The sequence below is a fragment of the Hippichthys cyanospilos genome, chromosome 1 (assembly GCF_059441005.1).
Source record: "Hippichthys cyanospilos isolate Australia breed blue-spotted pipefish chromosome 1, RoL_Hcya_1.0, whole genome shotgun sequence".
NCBI lineage: Eukaryota > Metazoa > Chordata > Actinopteri > Syngnathiformes > Syngnathidae > Hippichthys > Hippichthys cyanospilos.
In genome coordinates this window covers 35,521,346-35,548,345 of record NC_142369.1, presented here as the reverse complement: position 1 = coordinate 35,548,345, position 27,000 = coordinate 35,521,346, and the positions used below count along the sequence as shown (strand labels likewise).

The 27,000-nt window shown below is 38.8% G+C and overlaps 1 protein-coding gene across 2 annotated transcripts; it reads right to left on the bottom strand.

Annotated features, from left to right (window-relative positions):
- Positions 1–1,812: 1,812 nt before the first annotated feature.
- On the bottom strand, positions 1,813–26,222 carry noxa1 (NADPH oxidase activator 1). 2 transcript variants are annotated; one of them, XM_088414209.1, is made up of 16 exons: positions 26,087–26,222; positions 22,273–22,451; positions 21,938–22,020; positions 20,623–20,731; positions 18,406–18,522; positions 16,335–16,442; positions 15,817–15,876; positions 15,686–15,723; positions 14,803–14,941; positions 14,641–14,709; positions 11,476–11,563; positions 10,962–11,071; positions 3,905–4,065; positions 3,636–3,744; positions 2,864–2,987; positions 1,813–2,172 (listed from the first exon to the last, which is right to left on the bottom strand). In XM_088414209.1, exons 2-16 carry the CDS (start codon positions 22,444–22,446, stop codon positions 2,066–2,068), a joined length of 1,596 nt encoding a protein of 531 aa, XP_088270335.1. In that variant the 5' UTR covers positions 22,447–22,451; positions 26,087–26,222; the 3' UTR covers positions 1,813–2,065. The 2 variants fall into 2 exon arrangements, with proteins under 2 accessions (XP_088270335.1, XP_088270344.1); XM_088414218.1 differs by lacking the exon at positions 26,087–26,222 and adding an exon at positions 25,468–25,483.
- Between the last annotated feature and the right edge of the window lie 778 nt (positions 26,223–27,000).

Genomic DNA, 27,000 nt, shown 5'->3' with positions numbered 1-27,000 from the left:
TTGTCCAAGGGCCGTGCTAACGTTAGCATTAGGTGGAATATACACAGCCGTTAGTACGCAGCTGTCCTTCATGATGTTGTTCGTTGCCACCAAAAGTCTCATTTCATCGATTTTGTTGGGGAATGATCTAGTGTTAGTGAGAAAGATGCTAGGTAGCGGCCGCTTGTGTGGCTGCTTCCGTAGCCTGGCTAGCGCACCGGCCCTACAGCCTCATTTCTGTCGCCTCTCTTGGCGTTGCCTGCGCCTCGACGTTGTGACGATCCACGGAGAGTTTGGGGTTTCTGCCTATGTCCGCTGGTATGTTATGAGTGCGGATGAACTCAGCTGTAATCGCCCGCTTGCTCAGTAATCCATTTTGCAGGAGATCGTGTCGTCGCCTGACAGGTAACTACTGAAAATAGCGACCACAGTACTAACATAACAAGTAAGTTGCATCTAAAAGGAGAGCCCTGAGCCTCTGCGACTATATATATATATATATATATATATATATATATATATATATATATATATATATATATATATATATATATATATATATATATTATAATGACTTCCACCTCATTTTATACAATAAATTTGAAGACGTCAGTATCAACAGACTGATTAATGATCTGGGTCAGGATTTTCTTAGAGATCCTATTTGTCTACCATACCTACAGTATACAAAGTGTGAACCAGTGGACTGGGATGAGAAAGTTTGATCATATTACCCTGATACAAGCCAACCTGCTTTGGCTTCCAGTACACCAGCGACGTGATTTTAATGTGTTGTTAATTACTGGTAAAATTTTACACAGTTTAGCTTCTTCCTATCTCGTCGACTTAGTGTCGCCATATGTTCCGTCCCAAAAACTTCAGTCACAGAACGCTGGTTTGTTAATGACCCCACGGGCTAAAAAGAAGTCAGCAGGATCAAGGGCTTTTTCCATTCATGCACCAGTGCTCTGGAATGCCCTACCTATCACGCACATTACACTTTTATGGTCAATTAACTTGGGAAGAGCAATAATAGTCATGCTCTATATCGGGTGTTCTCAAATTTTTTTGGAGTCAGGCACCCCCCTTTATGGCATGCAAATTTTCCGAGGACCCCCAATGCAAATGTTTGCGGAAACAAAGCAAGAAAACAAAACTGTTAAACATAAGTGCCCCAACACATTCAATTGAACACTTCTTAAAACAAACTTTGTCAATTCCATAAACAAGTCGCTGCCGAACAATTAGTGACCAAACAATCAAGCTCTTTGATGATGACAAGGATTACGTGGGTGTAGTTGACAAATTTGAAAATTATTACATTTTTAAGAATATATTAACCTGATTGAATTGATTGCTTTATTGAAGAGTCATGAATACATTCACAATTTGAAATACAATAAAATTAAATTAACCAAAAAAAAAAAAACTTTTTTTTTCTCACGGACCTCTTGTAGCCAGAGCCACTTTTGAGAACCACTGCTCTATAGCACATGGGAGAGGGTATCTGAGTTATGAACTCGTTTGGGATCACACAATACATGTGTGTTAAGATTTGGTGTGTATGTAATTGTTTTTTTTTCCTGTTCAGATATATTTCTTTAAGGCTTTTTAGCTCCTCTCGCTTAAGGCGTTAACGTAATCATAACTCCATTTGGTGTACACTTTAGTTTGCCACGTTCCTTTCTCTTATTTGGTATCTCTTTTTTTTTTTTTTGGAGGGAGGGGGTTTAAAGTTAGGTTTGGGTTTAACAGCTCTTCAAGGATGTTAGGAGCAATGTTTTTTGTATGATTACCACACAAAAACCGACAAAACAGAGAATGAACTCAAAGACCGGGACTCCACACCTGTATGTAATATGTTGGTTATCAAGTCAATGAGATCAAATAAAAAGATATAAAATAAAGAAGTATGGTGTCAATTGCACACCACACCTGTATACAGTATCTTGGTGATCAACATAATGAGATAAAATAAAAATATTTAAAAAAAAAACAAAGGTGATAAGCAAATTGTGAGGTTGAACTGAAGGTTATATTGAAACCTATTTGACCTCAAAGAAATATGATTCAACAAAACCCAGTTTTAAAACTCAGACATGTGCATAAAATTATCATTTTCCCTCATGGCAAAGCTGCTTGGAAAGATGCCTATGTTCCCGGCACAGTGCCCCTCGAGCCACTCTTCGTTCACTGGAAAGAAAACAGAAAGACAAAAATAACAATTAAAGAATAAAAGAACCACTTTTTGAATACTGTCGCAGAGGAAGCTTGTCCAGAAAATAAAGATGTCTTGAATGGACCCCTGATGTAGCGTATGATCGCGTAAACTTACATTCTTCTTGAAATGTACATGACAATGTTCTTCCAAAGAATGTGAGTGTCTATATGTAATCAAACGACTGTGTACTTGTTATTTTCCCCACAACTCTGACACAACAGGCAATGCATATTTTCCTAGCCCAAGCTCAACTGTAATGGAAAAAAAGGTTCACACTTGTTACTTGTTTTGATGAACCTGTTGCTTTAAATAAAATGTTTAAATGATCCTAGCTACTGTGCTGAATAGAAACAACGAATCCCCTTATCGTTACATCGAACTCCGTACGTCACACAGATGTAAGTAAGATGATGTAAAATGAACCGTAGGGTTCAAAGTGTAGGGAATGAAGTAGCAGTGTGTTGTCTGAAAACTTAAGAGAGAAAAAAAATAAAAAACTGACAAGAAGAGTGGAAGCTACAATATGTAACTGTAAAGGGGATATGAACTCCATGAGTTTTTTTTTTTACAATTATTATCATTATTACACTTCCTAAAAATACAATGCACTTCATAAAATACAATATTGCAAAAATAATGTTGAACTGTTATTGTGTATCATACCTTCACCCAAGATGTCAATGGTATCCCCTTCACTAAACTCCAAATCTTCCGGACCCTGAGCAGAATAATTATAAAGGGCCACCATCTGGTAGAGGATGGTATGGTTGTGCAGAGAATCTTCTGCCTTGAATTAGAAGTGCGGAGTTGCAGTTAACATTTTTGCTTGCTAGTTATTGTAAACACATTTAATTCTTTCATTGTCAGTACCTATTTGTTTATGGTTTTTGGAAAGTTTAGAAGCCAACTAGCATATGTCAATTCAGTTAGAGAGCAATCATTTTTTAGATGTTCTTATTTTGTGCTACATTTAAGGTCTGTACACTACTGAAGTATTCTTGCACGTAAGACATGAGCTTTAGTGGACAGGACTCAAGTTTAAATGTCCTGGTAGGAATAAACAGCTCCAGGGTGTTCGAAGATGGTCTGTAATGTACTATGGGTACTGTAACAGCGCCGACATAATAAATTAATAGCTCTTTTCCTGTTGTGATATTGTTCAACAAAGAGAAAAAGACCCAGACAGGATATACACTTCATGCACTGTCATTTGATGGGCTGTATATAATAGGGGTGGGATGTGGGATGAGATCTGTTATTTTTTTTAGCCTTTAGCAACAAAATACACGATGAGAATGTGCTGATACACTAAGAAAAAAACAACAACATGAAAAAGAATATATTTATCCTAAAAGAGGAAAAGCCTTCCCAACCACTCACCCCTCACAAAAATAATTAAATGAATTTGAAATTTGATTTCCTTTGAAATCCTCACCTGGCACCACAACGTCATTCTGCCAGCCTCTGATACCTCCTGTATGGTCCCACCTCCATCTAATTCCCATTCAAGAGGTACCAGTAACTGAGAACCCTGCTTTCTGTGTCTAAAAGGAGAGAAAACAAGCAGATATTAAGGGATTGTGTGTTTCAGGAAAATGAAATGAAAATAACCCCTAAAAACCTTAGATGGATTATTGATATTGACACTCTTGATATTGATATTTCATTTAGATTTCCAAGGGAACAAATTCAAAGTTACTGTACCTGAGGCGCAGAGAAGATGCTGGCTGATCCAATTGCTCAGCAATTTCCTCCTTCAGTTTATGGTATGATGAATTTGCAGATACTGACAATGCCATCGTGTATGTGTAGTGAACTTTGACGACCACAGAGTCTGCTTCTGCTTCTTGGACTGAGGGGATATCCTGGGGAAAAGAAAGTAAATCAAAAAGGAAACACATAATCCAGCAAAGTATACTATAAATAATTTCATCAAATCTTACATGTTCATATGTATCATTCTTTATTTGATAAGTCTGTAGTTCTTAAAAAAATTGTATTAGTCTTGGCACTCATGAAATAGTATAAAATGATCTGTACCATTGTTAGACAAGTTTAACAGCATAAACAAAAACAAGAACAAAAAAAACTGCCACATTGTCTGGCATTTGATTTGTTTAATTACAAGATTTTATGATTAAAAAATGAACATCTGTATATTTTCATCGTTAACGTGTACCTTGGCGATTCAAAATAAAGGTTTTGATGGGAAAAGAGAGCAATATTGTAACGTTTAATAAATATCTGGCGCTCCAATTCTTGTGTTTTGTCCCAAAAAGTTGGCCCAAACTCGTCACCCGAGTCAGTTTTAAAGAACGAGGACATTTTGTGAACGGATGTGACATCAAGATCTTACCAGGGCCAGTCCTTGCCCCAACCGAGAAATATGCCAGATCGTTGTTGTCATTGTAAAAAATGACCAAAGTCAAGAGGAAATGGGCCAAAACGGATATTTACAGTATTTGAGCCAGAAACTGCCTCTGATTCAGAATTTGGCAATGAAAATGGCAAGACTTATTTGTCAAACGAAGAAAATACCATGTTGCATTGGAAAGCCAGAGGGAAGAAGATTGAGGCTGCTGCTTTGATCAGATGCAAAAGACTTAAATGGAATGTTTTTGTCAACACAAACTTGCAATTGATAAAATCCAAGAAAATTGACTAAAATACTTTTAAGGGACGATGTGTAAGATTTAGTCCGTTTTTCACTACGGACAGCATTTACCATTGTGCCACACAAGTGGACACGTGCCACACCCCATGTAATATAATTTAATGATAACTAAACCTATGATTACATTTAAAACATATTGTTGGTCATTAAGAACACATTTATTTACAAGTTTTTGATATTTCTAACAATTAAATTTATTCCTTTTTAATGAAAAACGGTTGAAGGTTGCTTTAACTGCACATGTTAAACATCACGTCAAAACATCAGTAGATGATCAACAAGTGTGCGTGCCCCACCCTTGATCAGGTAAGTTTTTCAAAGGCACAGAAGACCGTTATTTCTTGATGAAACGTAATCCAGACTGCTATGTTGCTGTTCAAAGCTGAATATTCTCCCCTTCAATGCGGTGCCAGCCATATTTGCGTTGAAGGGTTAAATTGATTGTCTTTATTTTTTTCATATTTTTTCATATTTTTTTATGTTTGCATGGCAAGTGGTGTCTTATCTCGTCACCCCTTCTCAGTTGTGCTATTCGCTACGCATTATTTAAGATCAGACATAGAAAAACCGTGGCCCACATGCTGGATAGGGCCCGTTGGTTTTTTTTTATACAGTCCACTTAAATAGATGGTACATAATTAAGATTGGATGTGAATGATTGGCATTGCATTCTTTTCATCATGACGAGTATTATGATGGGCATTTCGACACCAGGTGGATCGGGCTCGTTGGGTCTTTTTTATACAGTCCACCTAAGATGGTACAGAATTAAGACTGGATGTGAATGATTGGCATTGCATTCTTTTCATTATGACGAGTATTATAATGGGCACAGTAGGTGCCGTGACATGAGAGAGAAACAGCGGTTTTCAATTATCACGCTTCTGATCAGATCTGAACCCATCTGCAGCAACTATACCATATGAAACAACAAAGTAACTAGTATATCACAGCATGATGTCCAAAGAGGGAGTAGAAGCTGTTAGGAATGTGCTATTGGTGTCACCAAGCACAGTGCACATGCATGTCACCATTTGCATCACAAGAGGTTTTTCAGATGTCATTGAGCTTTTGCTCCAATTCTTGTTAGTGCTCAACCAAATACATAAGACTTTTACAGTAATATCAAATGCTTTCTTACCAACCCGTGGGTGGTTGTCACATTTCACATTGATTTGGACAGTGTTGACCATCTGAGGAAGACATGGTTTATTTTTCTTCTCCTCAATTGTCTAGTGAAAATCCCCATGCTGTTGGTTGTGGTATTTTCTCAAAGGCATTATGAAGTTTGTTGTATTAAGCTTACATATTAAAAATACTCCCACGTGGCACACGTAATGAATTTTTTGAACGATTTTTCACTTTGAATGAGGGGAATAGAGTTTTTATAAATACAGTGGGCCCCCGGTTTACGAACCCCATGTCTTACGTATTTTTCATCTTAGATATGGCTTCTAAAATTGCAAGAGGTGGTAAAGGAAGAAGTAAGAGGATGATGACAATAGAAACGAAGCAGGACACGCATTCACTAATTAACATAGGTTTGGATTGCCCGTCATACGGCGAATTCGAGTTACGAGCTTAGCCGCTGAACGGATTAAGGTCGTAACACGGGGCCCACTGTACTGTGGTAAGGGAGGAGTTCGGTGAGGTCATGGAAAATGACTTCTGGAAGGTTTCGAGGAAATTCCAGTCCACCAGCTGACGTGTCAGGAGTGCATCTTTAACGCTGTATACAGTGGATATGGGGGCACTGTTGACCTCAACATGGGATGTCGTGAGCTGATTGGTACTTCAAAAGACCTCTTCAATTCCATGACACATCTTCCTTTGAGGAAGCAAAGTTTGAGGTGGGTTCTCCTTTCTCTGGGGCTCAAGTTACTAAAGTAGTCAAAAAACTCCTTGGAGGCAAGGTCCATGGGATAGATGAGATCCACCCGGAGTTCCTAAAAGCTATGGATGCTCTAGGGCTGTCCTGGTTAACACGCCTCTACAACATCGCATGGACATCGGGGACAGTGCTTCTGGATTGGCAGATCGGGGTGTTGGGCCTGCTTTTAAAGAAGGGGGATCGGAGGGTGTGTTTCAACCACAGACTGATCAAGTCCTCAGCCTTCACGGGGTGGGATGTGCCTTCTCTCTATTTAGGGGTGCTGAAGAGAAGAGTCCATCAGGAAGTGGCAACTCAGAATCAGGAGGAAAAATGCGGTTATTGTTATCGTGGAACAGGGGACCAGCTCTTCACCCTTTGCAGGATCCTTGAGGGTGCATGGGAGTTCACCCAACCATTCTATATGTGTTTTGTTCACTCCCTTGGGGAGTTCTGTGGGGGTTAGTTTGCACACACGCACACACCGACAGGCACGCACGCACGTGCACGCACACACACACACACACACTTGCATTCCACAGTGGGACTAGATGCCCCAAAAGGGTATAAGAACTGAATGTTGATGGTGAAAGGTTGCCATTTTCTGCTCCGACCTGTGGCAGGACTGGCCCGAGGCCTCGTGTACTTTCCCACTCTGTCTGGATTAAATCAATTGTTTCACTATGTTGTGGTATGGGCGATCTTTCAACAAAAACGAACACGCTAGGAACTAGTTTAAGGCAAGAAGCTTTTTCTAGATTCCTTCACTTCCTTGTTGTTGAATTAACTTTGCTACGTCATTCTAAGTGCTCTCCTGCTGACTCCGCTCACTCGTCGCATCCCCGTTCCTGTTGGACTCATTCTGCCAGGCCTTCTCCCTCTCCTTTATTTGGTACTTTTTGTTTTCAGTTGTACTTTGCCCTTATGCCTTTGTTTTGTTTTCACGCTTGGCATGCACTGTTAATTAATAAATTCTTTTTAATTGGCTTTGACTCGTGTGTCTGGTTGGGGTTCTTTGCTTATCCTGGTCCTGAGGTTATTCATGACAGATACAGGCTTTTCGGTCCCTGTACTATCAATGTCAGAGTGTGGTCTGCATTGCCGGGAAAGGGTCAAATTTGTTTCTATTGAGAGTTGGGCTCTGCCAAGGCTGCCCTTTGTCACCGATTTTGTTCATTAGATTTTTGGACAGAATTTCTAGGCGCAGCCGAAGCCTTGAGGAGTTCCTATTTCAGCATTGCATCTCTGCTATTTGCGGATGATGTGGTGCTGTTGGTTTCTTCAGGACCTCCAACTCTTACTGGAGCAGTTTGTAGCCGAGTGTGAAGCGGCTGGTATGAAGATCAGTACCCCCAAATATGAGACCTTGGTCCTCAGTCAGAAAAGGCAGGAAATGACATCCTGCCCCAAGTGGAGAAGTTCAAGTATTTTAGGAGATTTTTAATGACTGAGGGTAGGATGGAACGGGAGATCAACATGCGGTTCTGTGAAGTGTCTGTTGTGATGCGGGCTCTGTCTGTCGTGATAAATAAAGAGTTAAGCCCAAAGGACAAGCTCTCAATTTACCAGTCGATTTACGTGTCTGCCCTTACCTGTGGTCACGAGCTGTGGGTCATGACCAAAAGCACGAGATCCCGGATACAAGCGGTCAAAATGAGTTTCCTCCACAGTATGTCCGGGCACTCTCTTAGAGATAGGGTGAGAATCTGAGAGGGACTTTGAGTACAGCCATTGCTGGTCTACGTCGAGAGGAGCCAGTGAGTTGGCTCGGGCATCTGGTCAGGATGCCTCCTGGACTCCTCCATGGTGAGGTCTCTCGGTCTCTCTCCACCGAAAGGAGATCCCAGGGAAAACCCAGGACATGTTGGAAAGACTATGTCCCTCGGCTGGCCTGGGAATGCCTGGGGATCATCCTGGAGGAGCTGGATGAATTGACCAGGGAGAGGCAAGTTTGGGCCTCCCTGCTGAAGCCGTTGCCCCTGCGACCCAACCTCAGATGAAGCAGTAGATATGGATGGATGGGTATGACAGCAATTTCAACATTGCCAGGTACTTTCGTAAATACTAACATTAAGCACATTAAGCAAACTTGTTCTGTGTGGCCTCACTGTGTCGTCAATGCGCGGAACAGTTTTGGACAATTTAGCATTCACACACAGGTCATATACAGGTCGCGTTTAAATACGTGTGAACGACCTCACAAACAGGTTAGAAATTTTGAAAAAATATATATGAATTCAGCTTGATTCCCTGCCTACAGTATGAATCTTAGCTGTAAAGACTCAAAGACACACTACTTCATTTCTGAAGTCCAGCAAACAGTGCTTGCTTAGCATCACTCATGATAATGCACTTGCTAAAATTATTCATACCATGTTAATTTTAAATTTTTTTGCGTCTGTAACAAACTGATGTTTTTTCTTAGTTTCTTTGTGAGACATATATGAAAAAACAAATATATACATATAAACATATATGACCAACAAATGAATGAAAACAATACATTATTCAAGAGATTTCTAAATTCAATGTTCTATTATTGATAGATTTCCATAAAGTGTTACAGTATGTTCTAAATTATTCATACCCCTGTCAATATCTCAATTAACATGTCCCAAATTTGTACATTTTGATGCTAAATGCCATTTCAAGATGTCACCGGGTGAATAAACAGGTTTTAAAACAAATGTTGAAAAAAAAGGCCCCAAATTTTTTTTAGAAGAGTATAAATGAAGATAAACTCTCCCAGTCATATTGGGCTTCTGGACATCGGGGTCAAGAAGAAAGACCTGCGGGAGGACCTGTGTCACAATCTTGTGTGTGCCCACCGCAAGGAAAATAGTTACTAGACCATTTACAAGCGGTTTGCTATCAATGTGGCAACTGTCCAGAGCGTCATTAAAAAAAACACTCACACATGAGGTTCAACACTACTAAAAACCTCACTGGGCATGGCAAGAATTGTAAGGTGTCACTCAAACCTGCCAAGAAAGTATGCTGAGAGGTTAACATCAACCCTCAGACCCCAACTATGGCCCTAATAGAAACACTTGAGCAGGCAGGAACGACTGTCTCAAGGTCTAGTATTGTGTGGCCTAGAAAGACGACCCTGCTCAAGAAAAAGCATGATGAGTCTTGCCTGGCTTTAGCCAGAGATTACCTCCAGCATGACTCTTGAATGGCCTATGAATGCTTTTGAAGTCTGGAGGAAAAAAAGGAGATGCTTATGATCCAAAGAACACCATCCCTACTAACAGGCATTGTAGTGATAACATACTTCTAGGGGAAGGCTTCTCCTCCAGTGGCACAGGGAACCTTGTCAAGGTTGAGGAAATTATAAAGGGAGGAAGATTACATCGGAATCTTTCACAAAAACCTTAGAGAGAGTCTGCAGAAAAAATCAAGCTCAGCCACAACTGGATGTTCCAGAACGACAATTATCAGAAACAAACTGCCAAGGCAGGGAAGAAATGAACAAGGACAATGACGTGAATGTATTAAAATGATCAAGTCAGAGTCCAGACCTGAATCCAATCAAAAATTGTAATGAAACGTGAAGATGACAAAGGTGACCTCGGAAACCCACCAGCCTGATCCATCTTGAGGCCTTTGCCTGTGAACAATGGGCCAATATTCAATAGGAGGAATGCAGAATGCTGGTTGACACAGAGGAATGGTCTGCAGGTAGTTTAAAAAAAGAAAAGCTATGGTATTTTATTATCGATTAGGACATTGGAGTAGGGTACGAATAATTTTGAACATAGCATTTTTTTGGTTTTCCATCAATAAAATACCTTTTGGATTTCGGTTAGGTTTTGTCACAAAGATGAAAAAACAAAAGAAATTTATAGGTTATGAATAATTTTGAGGACAAGTGTGCATGTGTATATATATGTGAATATATATATGTATATATATATTTCATTAATAAAATGAAATCTATTAAATTTCTAATGTATCTTCAAACCAAGTCTCATCTAGAGGATCAAATAATATCACAAGTAATTCATGAGGGTTCATTTTTTTCAACACTATTGCATGCTTCTTGACAGGCTATTGTTTGTGTTGCAATAGTGGAGTTCCATGTCATTCTTTTCAATGGAAACACGTCTTCTGTTTTCCCTAAATACGCAAATTCTATTTATATTCTATTCATTTAATTTTTTAACATGACCTTTTTTATATAGGTTTGCCAATTGGGAACCTTTAGCAATTACCTTACTGCTAGCTGAATTGGCTGGGTACGTTAAAGGCTCTGAGGTTGAAGGTTGAGTATGAGAGGCAGATGAGTACGGTGGGGGCGGTGTGTCTGAAGAAGACTGTCCTCCTGCAAAATGCAATGTAGAGATGCCGCATAAAGGAACAGTAACTTGATCACAGCACGGCAGATGATATTTAGATTCACAATAACAGCAATTAACAGAAGGCAATTCAGAGAGGACAGTTACAGTATGCTAAAGATTAATTACAATTTCATCATAAACTCTACAAGAGCATTATTGAACAGATTTAAGTATACATGGTATAATTAAAAATAATTATATCGAGCTTCTCAAAGAATTACAATTACCGTACAAATACATTAAAATGTGTGATTAAAAAAAAAAACACGGTTTGGACAATCACAAAATCGCAATCTCTGAGATCACAATTAAAATCGAAAAACAATAAATTATTCAGTCCTATCCATCACATGAAAAAAGAACTAGCAACAGATGAAATTCATTTTACCCCAATTTGGAGTTGTTGAACGAGACCAGTTCTGTGGACGAGAGGGTGGCTTTAGACCTGGAGGGAGGGGAATCCCAGTAGCAAGTGTCTGAAAGACGAATACATATAGCAAAGTGAGAACATTTTTTTGTTTTGTTTTTCATCCTACATAAAAACCATAGAATTATTAGAAACTACTGCCGGTAGCCGTAGACAGTTGGGACAGGCACCAGCAAGCCAGCGACCCTAGTGAGGATAAGCGGCTGCATGGATCATGGATGGTGGATGGATCATTTTCACAGTGCGCAACTTAATTTTATTTGCTTTAAATGGGTCAATGCACATTATTAAGGTAACAGTCTAGATATACCAATCTATGCTCACGCCACTTTGAGAATAATAAAAAGCACTGCTGTAACATTTCATTAAGAACAAATGATACTATTAAAAACATTGATTAAAAGATGGACCTATGAGCATGATTTCATCGTAGTTAAAATAATCCTGATCTTATCCAGAACACAGAAGTGTGATGTGGAAATAACAAATGCATCTAATGTTGCTAACTTTATAGTGAAGTACAGTATGGTACTATCTCGTCTGGCAGGTCTTCTTGAACATCCATGCATCTACCCATGCATCTACTCATGCATTATAGCATTATGCATGTAGCCACTCACTCACTGAGGTCTCTGGCTTGCTGGTGCTTATCCCATCAGTCTTTGGGCAGTAGGCGGGGGACACCCAGGACTGGTTGCCTGTCACTTGCAGGGCACACAGTGACCAACAACCATTCACGCACCCAATCACACCTAAGGACAATTTAAAGCAGGGGTGTCAAACATACATCTCGCAGGCTGGTTTTGGCCTGAACAGGTTTAATCTAGCCTGCGAGTAGATTTTGTTAAGTATAAAAATTATATGATTTTTATTTTTTAATGAACAACTTGAAATGTTTTATGATTAAAAGTAATGTTAATTTTTTTGTCATTATTAGTGATGTTGTGTTTGTTCTTGGACAGCATTTAAAAAGGAATAATAAATCTGAAGTTGCTGTTTTATTGTTATATAAATATATAAAAATATATATATATAAATATATAAATATATAAAAAATATATAAAAAAATTATATATAAAAATATATTAAAAAAAATATATGAAACTGCTGAACTCTCTCTCTCTCTCTCTCTCCACTCCTCTCTCTCACATTCAGCCCCAGCCAGAAGAAACACCTAGCTGGCCCCCCCACCTAAACTCAAACTTTACTCATGCACTTGCAAAATTTGCACAGACTTGATGCTGCCATGTTTATTTATAATTATACTTCTATTGCACTAGCGATTACACTTAGAACTATAACAACTACCTCAAATGCACACAACTGGGACAACCACAGCCAGAGTTGTCCTGCTTTGTCTCGTACTGTTGGATTGTCCTGTCATATGCTGCTACTTATGTCTTGTCTTGGGATACTCTTGCCATACCTGTTTTTTTTTGTATTCACTTCTCAGTTTTAGTTGTTAGTTGTTAAGTAGTTTAGCAACACTAGGCAAAGTAGATCAAACATACTGCACGTTACATTACTATAGATAAGTATCTAGTTTTTAGGTTTGTCTCATCTTGCGCACCTGCACTTTGTTATTGTACATGTAAAACGCAGAGGATAGTGAGAAACGCTATTTCGATTCCTTTGTATGTTAAGCACATGTGAAGAAATTGACAATAAACTTGACTTTGACTTTGACTTTGACTTTGATATACTATGGTTTTATTTGTCTGGCCCACTTGGGAATAGATTTGTGGCCTGCAAGCTAAAACAAGTTTGACACCCTTGATTTTAAGTGGGACCATTTAGGGTGTCCAATACACCTTCCATGCATGTTTTTGGAATGTGTGAGGAAGCCGGCTCTTCCACCGAGCCGCCTCTTCTTGAGCATAACTGAAAATATTTATCTTAACGGCAGGGAAAAAAATCAATTGGAATTGTGATCTTTGAATGGGGGGAAAAAAATCCTTTTTACCTTTTGAAGTACTTTTCAGAGCCTGTACTTTTACTGGAGTAAATTTTTGGTTCCATGCTTTTACTTTTACTCAAGTCATTTTTTTACATAGGGTAGTTTTATTTTCACTCAAGTAAACAATCTGTGTACTTTGCCCATCACTGCAAATATATTTGGCCAAACGAAAAAAGATGTAACCTTTTAATTTCAAAAAGTTTGCAATAGGTTTGTATTTTCTCAAATGTACCTGGTCACATCAGACAACATTTTAATGCAAAAACTTTCACAGCAGCTAATGTGAATTTTTTGCTGTAAAAACATATAGAAAATGAAAACACAACTATTACCTGTTAAGTTGAACGTAGGACAGCAGTCCAACCACACAGCATTAACAGGCATCAACACAACTCATGCAGCTGGCCATTTGCAATAGAAGTAAAACTACAGGCTTACAGTAGGTAAATTCTTGTTGTATTGCCATGTCTTTGCTGCTGTTTTCTTTGTGTTTGGTGGATGAACTCAAATGTGTAGAATAACCTGCTGCATGGAGCAAACCCCCCCCCCCCCCCCCCCCCCACCTCTGCACTGCCATCTTCCACTTCTTTTATTTACGATTGGCAAACAAACCACCAATTTCCTTTTTTCCCCATTTTTATTCAAAAGTGAATGTGCTGTGTTTGACCATGTCTAAGATGATCAAACAAAGGCTGTCATTTCCTAATCATAATAAAAAATCCTGAATCTTAGCTTCCTGTGAACCTATGAGTTTCACTCAGGGACCTGTTCTTTAGCAATGGATGCTATTTTGCCTCTATTTTGGGACCAACTCATTGATGTGGTCAAATTTCTGGTATACATCTTTCAATGCTTGGAGTATGCCTGACTTTCTGGAAAGATGACTCCAAATTGCAGTTCCAACTGTGTCTATGGGCCTGTAAATCCTCAATGGCTATCAGTTTTTACTCATTTTAAATCCCAGTGTATTAAGATGAAAATTGTGGAATGATAATGAATTAATCTAGAAACAATCCAAAGGCATTACAGATTACACATTACCGCACTTTGTTGATTGCTAATATACTGCCATTAAAATACTGTAATGAGCAACAGAATATGGAACCTCTTAAAGTATGCCAAAGTAAGTATGATAAATCAGAGTATATTTACGTAAACAAAATAATTACACTCTCAGTTTTGCCTTTGGTCATCTTGATATTTACTGGCTTCAGCAGAGACATTGGCACAAGTCCTCTCTGAAAACAAAAGATTTAAAATCATTAACTAAAGGGCTTTAACATTTGTATTTTGATTACCGGCATTTTATTGTTTTTGTCGTTTTCTCTTACCTGCCCATCGTATATGACAGTTGCCATCCCATCCTTGTCCTCATCTTTAAATAGAAATACCTTAGAACCTCCCGGCACTGTCAAGTGGTCTGAGCCTCGAGCCATGTAAGGGACTGTCATACACATGTAGCGAGACTCCCTGTCAAGCAGTGACAAAACCTTGCGTTATATTGTAACATTTGACTTCAATAGGTTTACAAAATAGCCTGGACACTTATACATTCATCCATACAAATTTAAAAGGGCATATTGTCGACAGAATACAAAACTACCTAATTGAAAAAAAAACCTGCCTTTCCAATTAATAAAACACATTTTAATAAAGTATGACCTTTGTTCAGGATATACTGCCATATTGTACTATTCTGAGTCGATCTCTAAATTATGTGTTAATAGTTACTAGGAATTTTTGCCTCATCAGTTGCAGATAGGAAGTTTTGGCCATTGATATGTTCAATCTTCCATAAAGGATTCAGAATGCATCAACAAATTCTGCCTTAAAAATAGTTTTGACGATAATATTCGTATCATTCTGAAAGCTGTTCCAAATATTTTAATCATCTTATGTGATCAAAGGGGTAACTCAAATAATACAACCGGCTTTCAGTAGGGTGCAGTGCAGCATTAGAATGATGGCTCGGCATTGTTAAGAACCTCACCATGACAACAAGAAAAATGTGCACGTCACTTTAGTGCTGGATGTAAATTGTTTTTGCTTTTCCTACTTTGTTTACTGAACCGAAGACTTGCTTTCTGAAAATTAAATGTGGTTTGGTTTTTGTGCATTTGTATTCTTAGATCAAAATTTGTTTTAAATTTGAGTCTTTTGTTTTCTGAAGTGTAAATTTGTTTCACAAATTTGTTCACAAAACCTAGTACTCACTGAGCACCATCCATGTTGGGCTGATAGTAACCAGGTTTCTGTTGAGAGGATGTGATAACAGCCAATGGTGAGAGTGGATAATAACGAAAACAACAATGATAACAAAAGTTAATCAGTAATTCCATTCTTACCTGTAACCTTAGAGGTTCAAATCCACCAAAATCATCATTGGGAATCATGGAGGAAATCACCTTTTGGTAATATGAAAAATAAACATTTATATGTCTTTTTACAAAACATTTTTCACGTTCATACAATTACAACATCTCACTGTGTATGGCTAGCTGCTTTGGCTGAAAGATAAAGATGTCAGCACTTTTCATTGATCTTACATGTATAGCGTATGTGCACCTCACACAACAGCTCACAAATCTAACTGCACATTTATTTATTTTTTTGTGTTTTTGTTTAATAATTGTCCCCCCTATAAAAATGTGTTGGGAAATGTTTAGCATAGCACACAGACTTCACTATTATTGATGGGAAACGGGGTCCAGGCCTGATCCGTAGGGGGTCAATTTCAAAAACTTAAAATGTAAATATTTTAAAAAAACAAAGATTTCTTATTTTTTAATTGTCACATACACAAAACAAAATTAAGGACTAAATATTGCAATACCTTTACGAGTGAGTGTATAGGTCTGCATACCTTTGCTTTTCCTAGGAAGTCTCTCTGCTTGAGTTGTTCCACATCCTTTTTCCTGGGGCGAAATACCACACCCTCAGGTACCATGAGAGGCACAAGGATTTCCTTTCTCTGTATTATGAAAGAAAAGAAAACGTACTGACTTACTTCAATGGTCATCTTATGGACAGAAAAACGTATTATCATTATTAATTTATTAGACAGTGATTAACAACACACAACGCAGAGCTTGACTGCTAAATAGAAAGCCTTGCAATGGGGACATCCTACTCTATCACAACAGAAGAAGAAAAAGCGAGCAGCACTATCTCATCTTCAAAAAGCAGGGATGCAATACTGAGACTGTCAAACCGGACTCTCTAAACGCCTAGGAATTCTGTGAAACAAGCTCTGACATTGGTGGTATAGCCTTACCGACAGCCTTTATATCTTGGATTTTGATACAATGTACTCCCAAAGCTGCCCCCCACTGAACTCCCCAAGGTAAACTATGTGATGTTGTAGTATGTCAACCAGGACAGTACCACATCCAGAGCCTTGAGGAATTCTGGAAGGATCTCATCCATCCCAGGGGCCCTGACACCAAGGAGCTTTACAACTACTTTGGTGACTTCAAACCCACAGATAGGAAAGCCCATTTCAAAGTTTTCTAACTCTTCTTCTTCAGAGAAGACGTTTCAGTGGAGATGTGAATGTCTTCCATGTATACTCCCCTCTGTCTCACAACATCCAGAGCTGAGGTCAGCAGTGCCTCATCTCCACTATAAAGCACTATAAAGCAGTTTTTCCATGCTGACCGGCAAGGTCACATTCCAGTTGGCCAGCCAGTATCTGTCAGCTGCCTCCAGAGCCTCACAGGCCAAAAAGGCTCAATAGGAGCCTTGTTCTTTTGCTAGACTGTATCCTTTACTGCTGGTGTTCATCAGCGTATTTGAGGATTGCCATCGTGACATGTGCTGACTAGGTTACACCCACAACTCCGATCAGCCCCCTCAAAAATGTAAGTGCTGAAGGAATCTAGAAAAAAGCTTCTTGCCTTAAACTAGTTCCTAGCGTGTTCGTTTTTGTTGAAAGATCGCCCATACCACCACATAGTGAAACAATTGATTTAATCCAGACAAAGTGGGAAAGTACACGAGGCCTCGGGCCAGTCCTGCCATGGGTCGAAGCAGAAAATGGCAACGTTTCACCTTCAACATTCAGTTCTTATACCCTTTTGGGGCATCTAGTCCCACTGTGGAATGCAAGTGTGTGTGTGTGCGTGCGTGCACGTGCGTGCGTGCCTGTCGGTGTGTGTGTGTGTGCGTGCGTGGGGGTCTGTTTGCGTGGGGATGGTGTCTTCAAAAGTCTTTGTTCTGTCGGCCATTCTTTGAAGTGGGAGGAAGTCTGAGCACCATAAAACCCTGACTGATATCTTCTCTTGAAGGCCACACCTAGCCTTTTGCCCATGGTAATGTTGGTCGGGGGATGCCATCTGTTCCTTTTGGAGGTGCCGACTTGTCTTTATTTCCCCTGGGCCAGGACCATATCTGCTTTATACTGACATTACATCATCTCAATCTTTATTAGAATAACACAGTTCCATGTACACACTATTTTATTGATATATTGCATTTGAAAAATATGAATTTCCTTCAATGCGAAAAATGATCTACTTGAACTCCATTACACCCACCTACCCTGGGTTGTGGGAGAAATTCTGCTGGAGGTGGGAGTTGAAATTTCTGACAGGGGATGCTTCCAAATGTTCCCACCAGACCCACACAAAACGTTTAGGTCTGCCAGGTTGGCCCGGCAGGGAGTGTTTTGACTATTTAGAAATTGTGTGTCAAGCAGTGAACTGTGTTCACACTTTGTACTGTACGGTGTGCTTTTATTTTTGCTTTGTGAGGATTTTACAATGTGTAACAAGAATCACTTTTGGAGTTTAAGTATACATAATGTGAATAAAGCTGAAAGAGTCTGAGAGCAATCTTACTGGAACCATTCATTTGCATTAAAGTCGGGGTGGTTGGCGAAGCACCATGGCTTGTGAAAAAAAAGAAAAAATGATGTGATCATTCATGGTACTCACCAGGATGCTGTCCAAAGCTATCTCCAAATTCCCCCCTTGACTTTGTGACATGACAATATCTCTGGCTTGCTCCCACTGATCCATTCGACAGTGCACGGCTGCTGCATTATGTACCACCTAGAAGACATTTCAAGATTAGGTTGAAGCCTTCTTAAGCTTAAGTTTTTAAAAGCTGTAGCAATAAGCAATTGATTTAAAATGTCTTTTGAACATATTGTCTTTTCTTTCAGGGACTGGTTCATGTTTCTTCACATTTTCTTTTCTGTGGTTTGGGACATGAACGCAGCCATTGGCATGGTGCGTATGAAATTATTAAGCCCATCCTGTTTTGTAAATGTAGTGATGGGGAAACAAATCTTGGTTTAAAGGTCAGAGTCAGTGTTATGAATATTTATTTCCAATTTCAGTTTCAACCAAGACTACCATTTAGAGGAGCAAAAACACATCATGTATTGACTTTATTAGAGGAAGTTTATAAGAGCCTAGAAAATTTTCTGACGGAGATGCCATGGCCGCAGCCATATTTGCTTCTGGAGGCCGAGTCAGGAAGTAGAGTCGTTGATAGGTAAGTATGGATGCTATTAGGTGTAGCTTGCACAGGATTTCAGTCTATGAAAGCTATAAATGTGCAATGCAACACGTATGGGTTACCCAATAATAATTAATAACTAGAAAGACTAGCTCTAGTCATCACAAAAAGGTGGCTGCCTAGTATGTGTATCGGACACTCTCGATTTAAGTTAAAACTTACAGAGAGTAAAATGACCCAGGCAGGATGGACATATACATATACATAGACAGTATATATCGGGATGATAGGAGCTCTGTTATTTTTTTCTTTTTTTTATAATTTTGCTCCAGAAGTGCAATGAATACATGGTGAAAATATGCTGCCTTTCATCAACTTCATTTGGATCACCCAAACATCTGCCAAACATTGTGAGAAGACCAGTCAATGATTTTAAAATGAAATGCATTTAACTGGTCATGAATGACACAAATGGCTTTGGTAAGATTATAATTTGAAGGTTTCCCGGGAATTCTTCTTCCTGATAACGAATTTACTTGATTGGCACACCACTGTTTGCAGGTAAGAATGTATATTAACATATTGAAAAGCAAAACTGAGAAGGGGTGATGAGAAAAGACCCTGCTTGCTATGCTACGATAACCTACTGTAAGTAGTGCGTTAATAAAGGGGGGCTCAGGGGATCCATTTAACTTGACACAAGTCAGGCTAAAACGCGTCAAAGCTGCTTTGAACAGCAAATTAGCAGGGAAATGTCTGGATTACTTTTCAAAGAGAAAAAACGGTCTTCTGTGCTCTCGAAAAACTTACCAGTTAGACAGTTGATCAAGAGCAGAATGCACACATTTGTTGATCAAGCTTGGGATGCTTGTGGGCAACATATGCGAGTAAATCAGCCCTCAAAGTTAAGCATTTTATTTCATTTTCTTGGCTTTTATTCACTAGTTCGTTGATGTTGATTGCAACAAAAGCTCAAAATATCAGTCTTTGGCATCTTATCATAGCAGGAGCTTCCCACTCCGCCCTGCCCCACCTTTCCAATGGGCATTTTCTTCATCCGACAAATCTGTCTTGCCATTTTCATTGCTGGATTCCCCTTACCATTTCTAGCTCAATGTTTTTCCATTTCTGCTTGACTTTCATCAGAATACTCAATTTTAGAAATGACAACAACGATCTCAACAGCAAATCACTCGAGCACGTCAAATCAGTTCACAAAATGGCATCCTCCTTTAAAACTAACTAGAGTGATTTTAGATGAATCAAACTTTAAAATATTGCTCCTTTACCTATCAAGATCCCAATTTGAGATCTCTGAGGTCCATTGTAAAAGATAATGTGACAGCGCTTTTTCTCAGGCAGGCGGTGTAAATCAGGCAGTGTAAATCCACTTGTTCGATTCAACAAAAATTAAGTTTATTTTAACTAAATCAAACCATGAAAAATAGTTTGCACTGTAGAACAGTTTGTACTGTAAAATAGTTTCTACTGTAGTCAGATTAGTTTAGATTAAATTAGATTAGATAGAATTATAAATTATTATAGGTTCTTCATCTCTGTCATTACTGTCTTCACTTGTAATGTGTAAACTGAGCGCAAATTTTAGAAAATCAATTTGAGTGGCCATTGAGATCTGGACCTAGAAAATGTTACTGATGAAAGTTGCGTGTGCAAGGCCTGTGTCACACCTGCCAACTGTAGAGTTTATAACGCAACCCAAGTTGTCTATAGTCAATGACCGTATTTCCTCTTAGGTGTTTTTGTGCCCAAACACAGTCAGACAGAGCTTCGTCCAACCTGCAGAAAAACAAGAACAGATTCATCCATCCATTCATGAAATTCAGACTTTTGTTTTTTTTTTACATATTTATCAATCATTTCATTTCATCAAACCCATTTTACAGTGTTCCCTTTTTTCACATTTAATGTCGACCGGAAAACTCCTATGAATTCTGCAAAGTAATCCTAATTTGCAGAATTCACAGGAGTTTTCCTACCCCAGCGGCCATTATACATACATTATTCATACATAAATACAAAAACAGGGTGTATGATCTATGTTAAATTAAATAATAATAAAATGTTTAGCAAAATAACGATAATAAAAACAAAGGCATCAGGCCATGATAAAAAAAAAAATCCAGAAGAAATTTGAAAATGAAGTGGTTGACATCCATCAGTCTGGAAAATGTTATAATGTCATTTCCAAGGCTGTGGAGCTCTGTCAGAGACACTATTCACAAATGGAGAAAATTGGGAACAGAGGCAACCATTCCAGAAGTAGTTGGCCAATTAAGATAACGCCAAGACAGCAATGGACTCATCTATTATGTCACAAAATAAACTGGAACATTTTCCAAAAAACTGCAGGCCTCGCCGTCCTCAGTTATAGTCAGAATGACTTGTGAAACCATTGATTTCACAAAAGAATACAAAGGCTTGTCTCACATTTGCTCTATGTAACAGTTTTCTTCTTGCCTCTCATAAAATTAAGCACATGCGTCTCATGTTGTCCTATTCTCAAGATATTTGTTTTCTGAAACGACTTGGACTGGCTGGAGGGGCTGCCTATCATTCCCGTGAAGGAAATTGTTTATGTCGTAACTTTACTGTTGACGGAGGATTTACCTCTGGCTTTCTTGAACTAATTAAACTGGGTCTCGAAAGAACCATGCAAATCATAACTGATGGAGTTAGGAAACTTTTCGAGGATGCCTGCTGGCTGTGCACACACAGAGTGTGTGCCAATGTAGGAGCGACATTGAGCAAGACCTTGAGGAAGACTCTTTTTTAATGAAAGAAAGTGTGTATACCAAATACTATGTACTGGTACTTATGTGAGTAACAAAAATTATGTGCAACCTGGTCATAGAAGTATTCCTTCATTCACAATGCAAGATCTATAATACACCCTCCAAAATACTTTCATGGTATTCAATGGAGAGTTAATTATCAAATTAACCCAACAAAATAGATATATAAAACTTATACTTTTTGTACAACCTGTCAAGCTGCATCATTACTGCTGCTCTCTGAAAGAATGCAACAGCGAGACGTTGATCCTTGACAATTGTAAGATGTAAAGCCTAAACAGAAAAAAAACAGATCATAGGTGAAAATAAAGGTGTTGGTGGTTTTTTTTTGTTTTGTTTTTTTAATTAATTTGTGACCTGCAGGTCTATTCATCAAACAGGGAACTCCAGACATTTGTAAAATGAGTAATTGAATGTTCTGTAGAAAGAAAAATGATGTAGCTCATTTATACACTTGAAACACATTAGTTTGTGTCTTAATGATGTTCAGGAGATTACAAACATTTCAAAGCATGCAATATTTACATCAAGGGCAGCATCCAGCTGTCCCAAACACAGATGTGCTGATGCAGTATTGAAGAGAGTACGAGATGTAGGTTCAGTGATTTGTTCCAACTTTTCCAGAGCTCCTTGCCAGTCCTTCTTGTCCATTGCATGCACTGACTCATTCCACAATTGCAGTAACTCTGTATAAAGCATTCTGACTGTTGAGGGCAAAAAAACAAAATAAAAATAAAGAAATAAGAGCAACTAATTAACGTTAGTGATTAATATCCAGTGAAATGGAATGGTAAAGCACAGGATGGGTGGTGAAATAAAGACAGCAATTACACATTAACCTCCTGGGGGAGATTTTGACCCAACTCAGTACAAAAAACACTAGTGGGCTAAATTATTGGAAAGCTTGTGAAAACCTGACAACTTTACATTCGCTGCGCTGCCGTCCCTTCTAAATGCTTGCAAACGGGAGGTCAAGAGCTACACCCAATAGGTGTCAAATTTTGCCCATGTCTGGCTCATTTACTGCCATTCAACATTGGAAATATTGACAATTTTGGAAATATTGAAAACCCCATGTTTTGTCATGCATTTTCCCTGGTTTTTGCTATAATCCTTTCAACAGCAACATGCAAACGGGGTGTAATAGAATTTTTTATGTTGATAACCCAAATACACCAGGGTCTCAATGACTTTGACGATTAGCTTAGCCTAGACTTCCATAATGCAAAAGTCTTCAAAAGTCACAATACTCTAATTATGGCGTATAAACAGGCATGCGCATAAGTGGTATGTGCGTACGCATGTGTAACAGAAATCACTGATGCTTAAACAATGCATGCGTCACTGGGCACATTTGCATACCCTAACCTGCATTTACAACATCTCAAAAATTTGCCGCGGCTTGAAGCACACTTAAATGTTGTTCAACATTTACAGCTCATGTCTTTAGCAGGCGGACAAAATCAGTGCATTTGATACAAAGTCAAGCATTTTCAGTCATCCTTTTTTTTGATGAGTATTAAAAGAGCTCATGAATGTGCAACTTGTGGCTAACAAACAAGCTAACAGAGAAGCAATAGCTAATTGCCCTTCTGCTGGGTGGTGAGACAAAATGCAGGAACAATGCAGGCTCTGTGTAACCCATAATCCACTTCAAGTACTGTGTGTCCACCCTGCCTCGCTGTGCCAAGCCACCGCCACGAAGCTGTCCAACCCCACCGCCACGAAGCTGTCCAACCCCACCCACTGCAAGGGTGTCAGCTCTGCCGCACCACGGAGTCCCTGGAGGGTCAAACCGCGCTTGCGCGGAGACAACCAACTCACAACATTAAAAAAAATAAATAAATAGGGTGGACCCCCGGTTCATGGCGTCCCTTGTTTACATTTTTTCACGTTATGATGTTGAATACTGAGTTTTTTCGTCCCCTCTTTAAGGCATTTATCCCGCTTTACAATTAACATCAACAACTGTCATGACCTGTGGGGTTGGTTGAGTTTGTTGTTTTGTCTCCCTCTTGAGGCATTTTTAGGTAATTGCTCTTATTTTCTGTTGCCGTCAAACTGCCTCTGCTGCAACGCATCACCACAATGCTGGTCTGCTATTGGTCAGCGTCTCGACTCCCTAAGATACTGATCTACTAATGGTCAGCACGGATGGGGTCACAAAGATGCTAGTCTGCTATTGGTCGGCGCATGGGGTCACAAAGATGGCTGCCGAAAGACTTGATCTCGTGTGAGAGGCCTTTCAATATCGTATTTATTATGCATTTTAGTGCTTAAATCAAACTTGAATTAGTTATCCATGAGTCACAAGATTGCTAGTGATGTTAAAGAGAGAAGTAAGATGATTATTTATATGGAAATGAAGCTGGAGCTAATCAAGAAATACGAAGAAAGCTAAGCTAGCCAAGCCAAGGCTACCTTTACGAGGGAATATGGCCATAACAAGCGTCATTCAAAGGTAAATAAATATTTTATATATTTTTTATTTATGATGTGATTTGAATGTATGCATATATATTATATATAATTAGCACGTTTACGTGGATGACACTTAATTGCTTGCTTCATTAACAATGGGTGAGTACATAGATTATTCATATGAACTTTTTAGTGAATTGATAGAATCGGAATTCAAATAGTAATATATATTTGTACACATACCAATAACAATTAACAGGATGAAAATATTTGTTCTATTTGTCGATGAAAATGGCACAGAGAAGGAAAACCAACCACTTTTGGGTTCATCCAATCAATCAGCAAAGTAAAAGACAATCATGTCCATGTGGATTGTTTTTTCTTTGTAAATTTGGATGTAGGTCACATTCTCTTTCCTGTTTGGCGCTTTTTGAATTGTAAAATTGACAATGGCGCATGGCGCTAGAGCAGATCTTACAAGTCCTGCATAAAGTTGGCAGACCATGGTGCAACAATGCAGCGCAGCTCAGCAGATATGCAGCTGTGGAACCAGTCTCATTCATTAACATGCAGCAGTATGTTGAATCCACGGGTATAGTTTTCTCCCCAGACCTTCATAAAGCTAAGCATGCACGTCCCATGTCTTCCTATTCTGAGGATTTTTGTTTGTTTGCTGAAGCTGCTTGGGCTGGCTGTCGGGGCTGGATATCATTCTTGTGAGGGTGTGAATGAGATTTAGGGTTAATGTGGTCACGCTACAGTGATGTAGAATTTACCTCTGACTTCCTTGCATCAATTAAATTTGATCCCAAACGAGCCGCGTAAACCATAGATGATGGACTTATGAAACTTTTTGAGGACACAGGTTTGATTAACGTGATGTCGCTGTGTGCATACAGACGGTGTGCTGTATGGGAGCCACACTGACAATGACATTGAGGAAGATGTCATGTCTGGGCATGGTGAGTGGTGAGGAGGAAAGGAGGGGAACGCAAAAAATGCGGGAAGCTAGGAGGTAGTGGCTCAAAAAAGGAGAACTATTTAATAACAACCTGAAGCAGGAATAACAACAACTAAACTACAAAGAACTAATACAAAGTAACAACTAACTCGAAACTGAAACAAACTCATGGGAGGCAGTAGGGAACTGAGACAGGTTGGCTGGAAATACTCAGGGAGGGATACTCGAACAAGTAAGCAGTGAAAATACAGGATGCAGAAGATGGTGAACTCGGACAGTAAGACGGCGAGGAAAAGACAATGACCCATAAAAATAGCTGGACAAACGCCGGAACTTACATGCAGGGCTCTCAACCAATTCTGTGTGTACCCCACCTGCTACCCGAAGATAGTTGGGTGTGTGGGTGTGTGGATGGATGGATACTATTTGTAAGCTTCTGTGAGGGAAAAACAATGATCACCTCCACAAAATCACGAATATGAATCTCGTTTAAGTGACACTAAAACTTTGTTAGACAAGGTTGGTGATCCCTGCTGTAAAACAAAAAAAAAAAATGCAGGTATTACATAGAGCGAAGGAATTAAACCGGTCATTAAAATCTGGTCTAAACAGTGGAATAAAACAACTATACCCGTCAGCACAGTAACAGACAACAAAATAGAAAAAAAAGAGGCAATAATATTGATGAAAATACAGTCTGGGCAACTGAAACCACAATTATTGCTGTATTGCAGTAGCTATGGATTTAAAGTAGGCACATTCAGTAGGCATTATCAGACTAACAAGTCATTGAACACATGCTGTCCTTGCTTGTGTTTGAATTGAAATTTACAAAAAGCATAACAGCACCAACAATAGTTGCTGCTTTTCAGAATTAACAAGAAAAAAGATATTCTGTCACATCAGAATTGACATATGGACACAATCAAAGAAAAGTTAATAACTCCTCATTTTTACCTTCTGGTGTAAAGAGCCGACTTTTTCTTTAAATTTTCTTGTTGCTTTCTTTTTCCCTTTGGTTTAAACAGGGAAGTAAAAAAGACTAAAATATGTCTGTACCTCTTATCTCCACCCTGCTGCTATAAGGAAGTAGTTTAACCACATTCCTTAAAGAATAAAAGGCTCTGGAATTCACCTGTCCACATGACTCCTGCACAAATACTATTACAACCTAATGTACACAAGTTGCACAAGTGCGTTAAACCTGTTCATCTTGAGCATTTGTCGCATATGCATTGGTGCATGCATTGGTATCTATACTATAGTTACATTTTCATAACTTCGTCATCCACTGAATACGCTTCCAAAGTCAGCTGTGATAGGTTTCACCTCACGCATAGCCCTAATGAGTAATAATGCATACTATGCTATAGTTTAGACTCGGGCTGCCACTATCAAATGTTTTGGTATTGTGTATCCTCCTGAAATCCCCAAAACAATCAAGTAAGATTGAGATGTTGAGATTGCTTTTATTGTTATTACACCTGCAGTACAAGGCAAAAAAAAGTGTGTATTTTTGAGTGGTTGATAAAACAATTATAATTACAAAAGAAGAAAAAAAATCTTTTCCACTTCAAAAGAAATTCATTTCAAATAACATTTGTAGATAACTTTTAAACTGTACATAGAAGCAGACTATTTTACACTCTAGAAAGATTTATGAGATTTTTGATACTGTCCTATTTTTTTATGAAGTGGCAACAAAGCCACATTGATTTTTGCTAGTCAATAGCACATCTGACAAGCCAGGTTTGTTAATAATTGATCACTAAGAAGCACAACTGTGTCTATTGTGTCATTTACATCTTTTTAACGGCCTTTGAAAAGTAAACAGACAGCTGCTGTTATAACATACTGTATATGGGGCAGGT

Excerpts from the sequence above, each read along its gene's own strand:
- noxa1 (XM_088414209.1), bottom strand. The coding sequence starts at position 22,446 with ATGCTTTATACAGAGTTACTGCAATTGTGGAATGAGTCAGTGCATGCA. Across the intron at positions 15,724-15,816 it reads TTGAACCTCTAAGGTTACAG|AAACCTGGTTACTATCAGCC; the intron begins GTAAGAATGGAA and ends TCCTCTCAACAG. Across the intron at positions 11,564-14,640 it reads CCAAAGGCAAAACTGAGAGT|ACACTTGCTACTGGGATTCC; the intron begins GTAATTATTTTG and ends TTCGTCTTTCAG.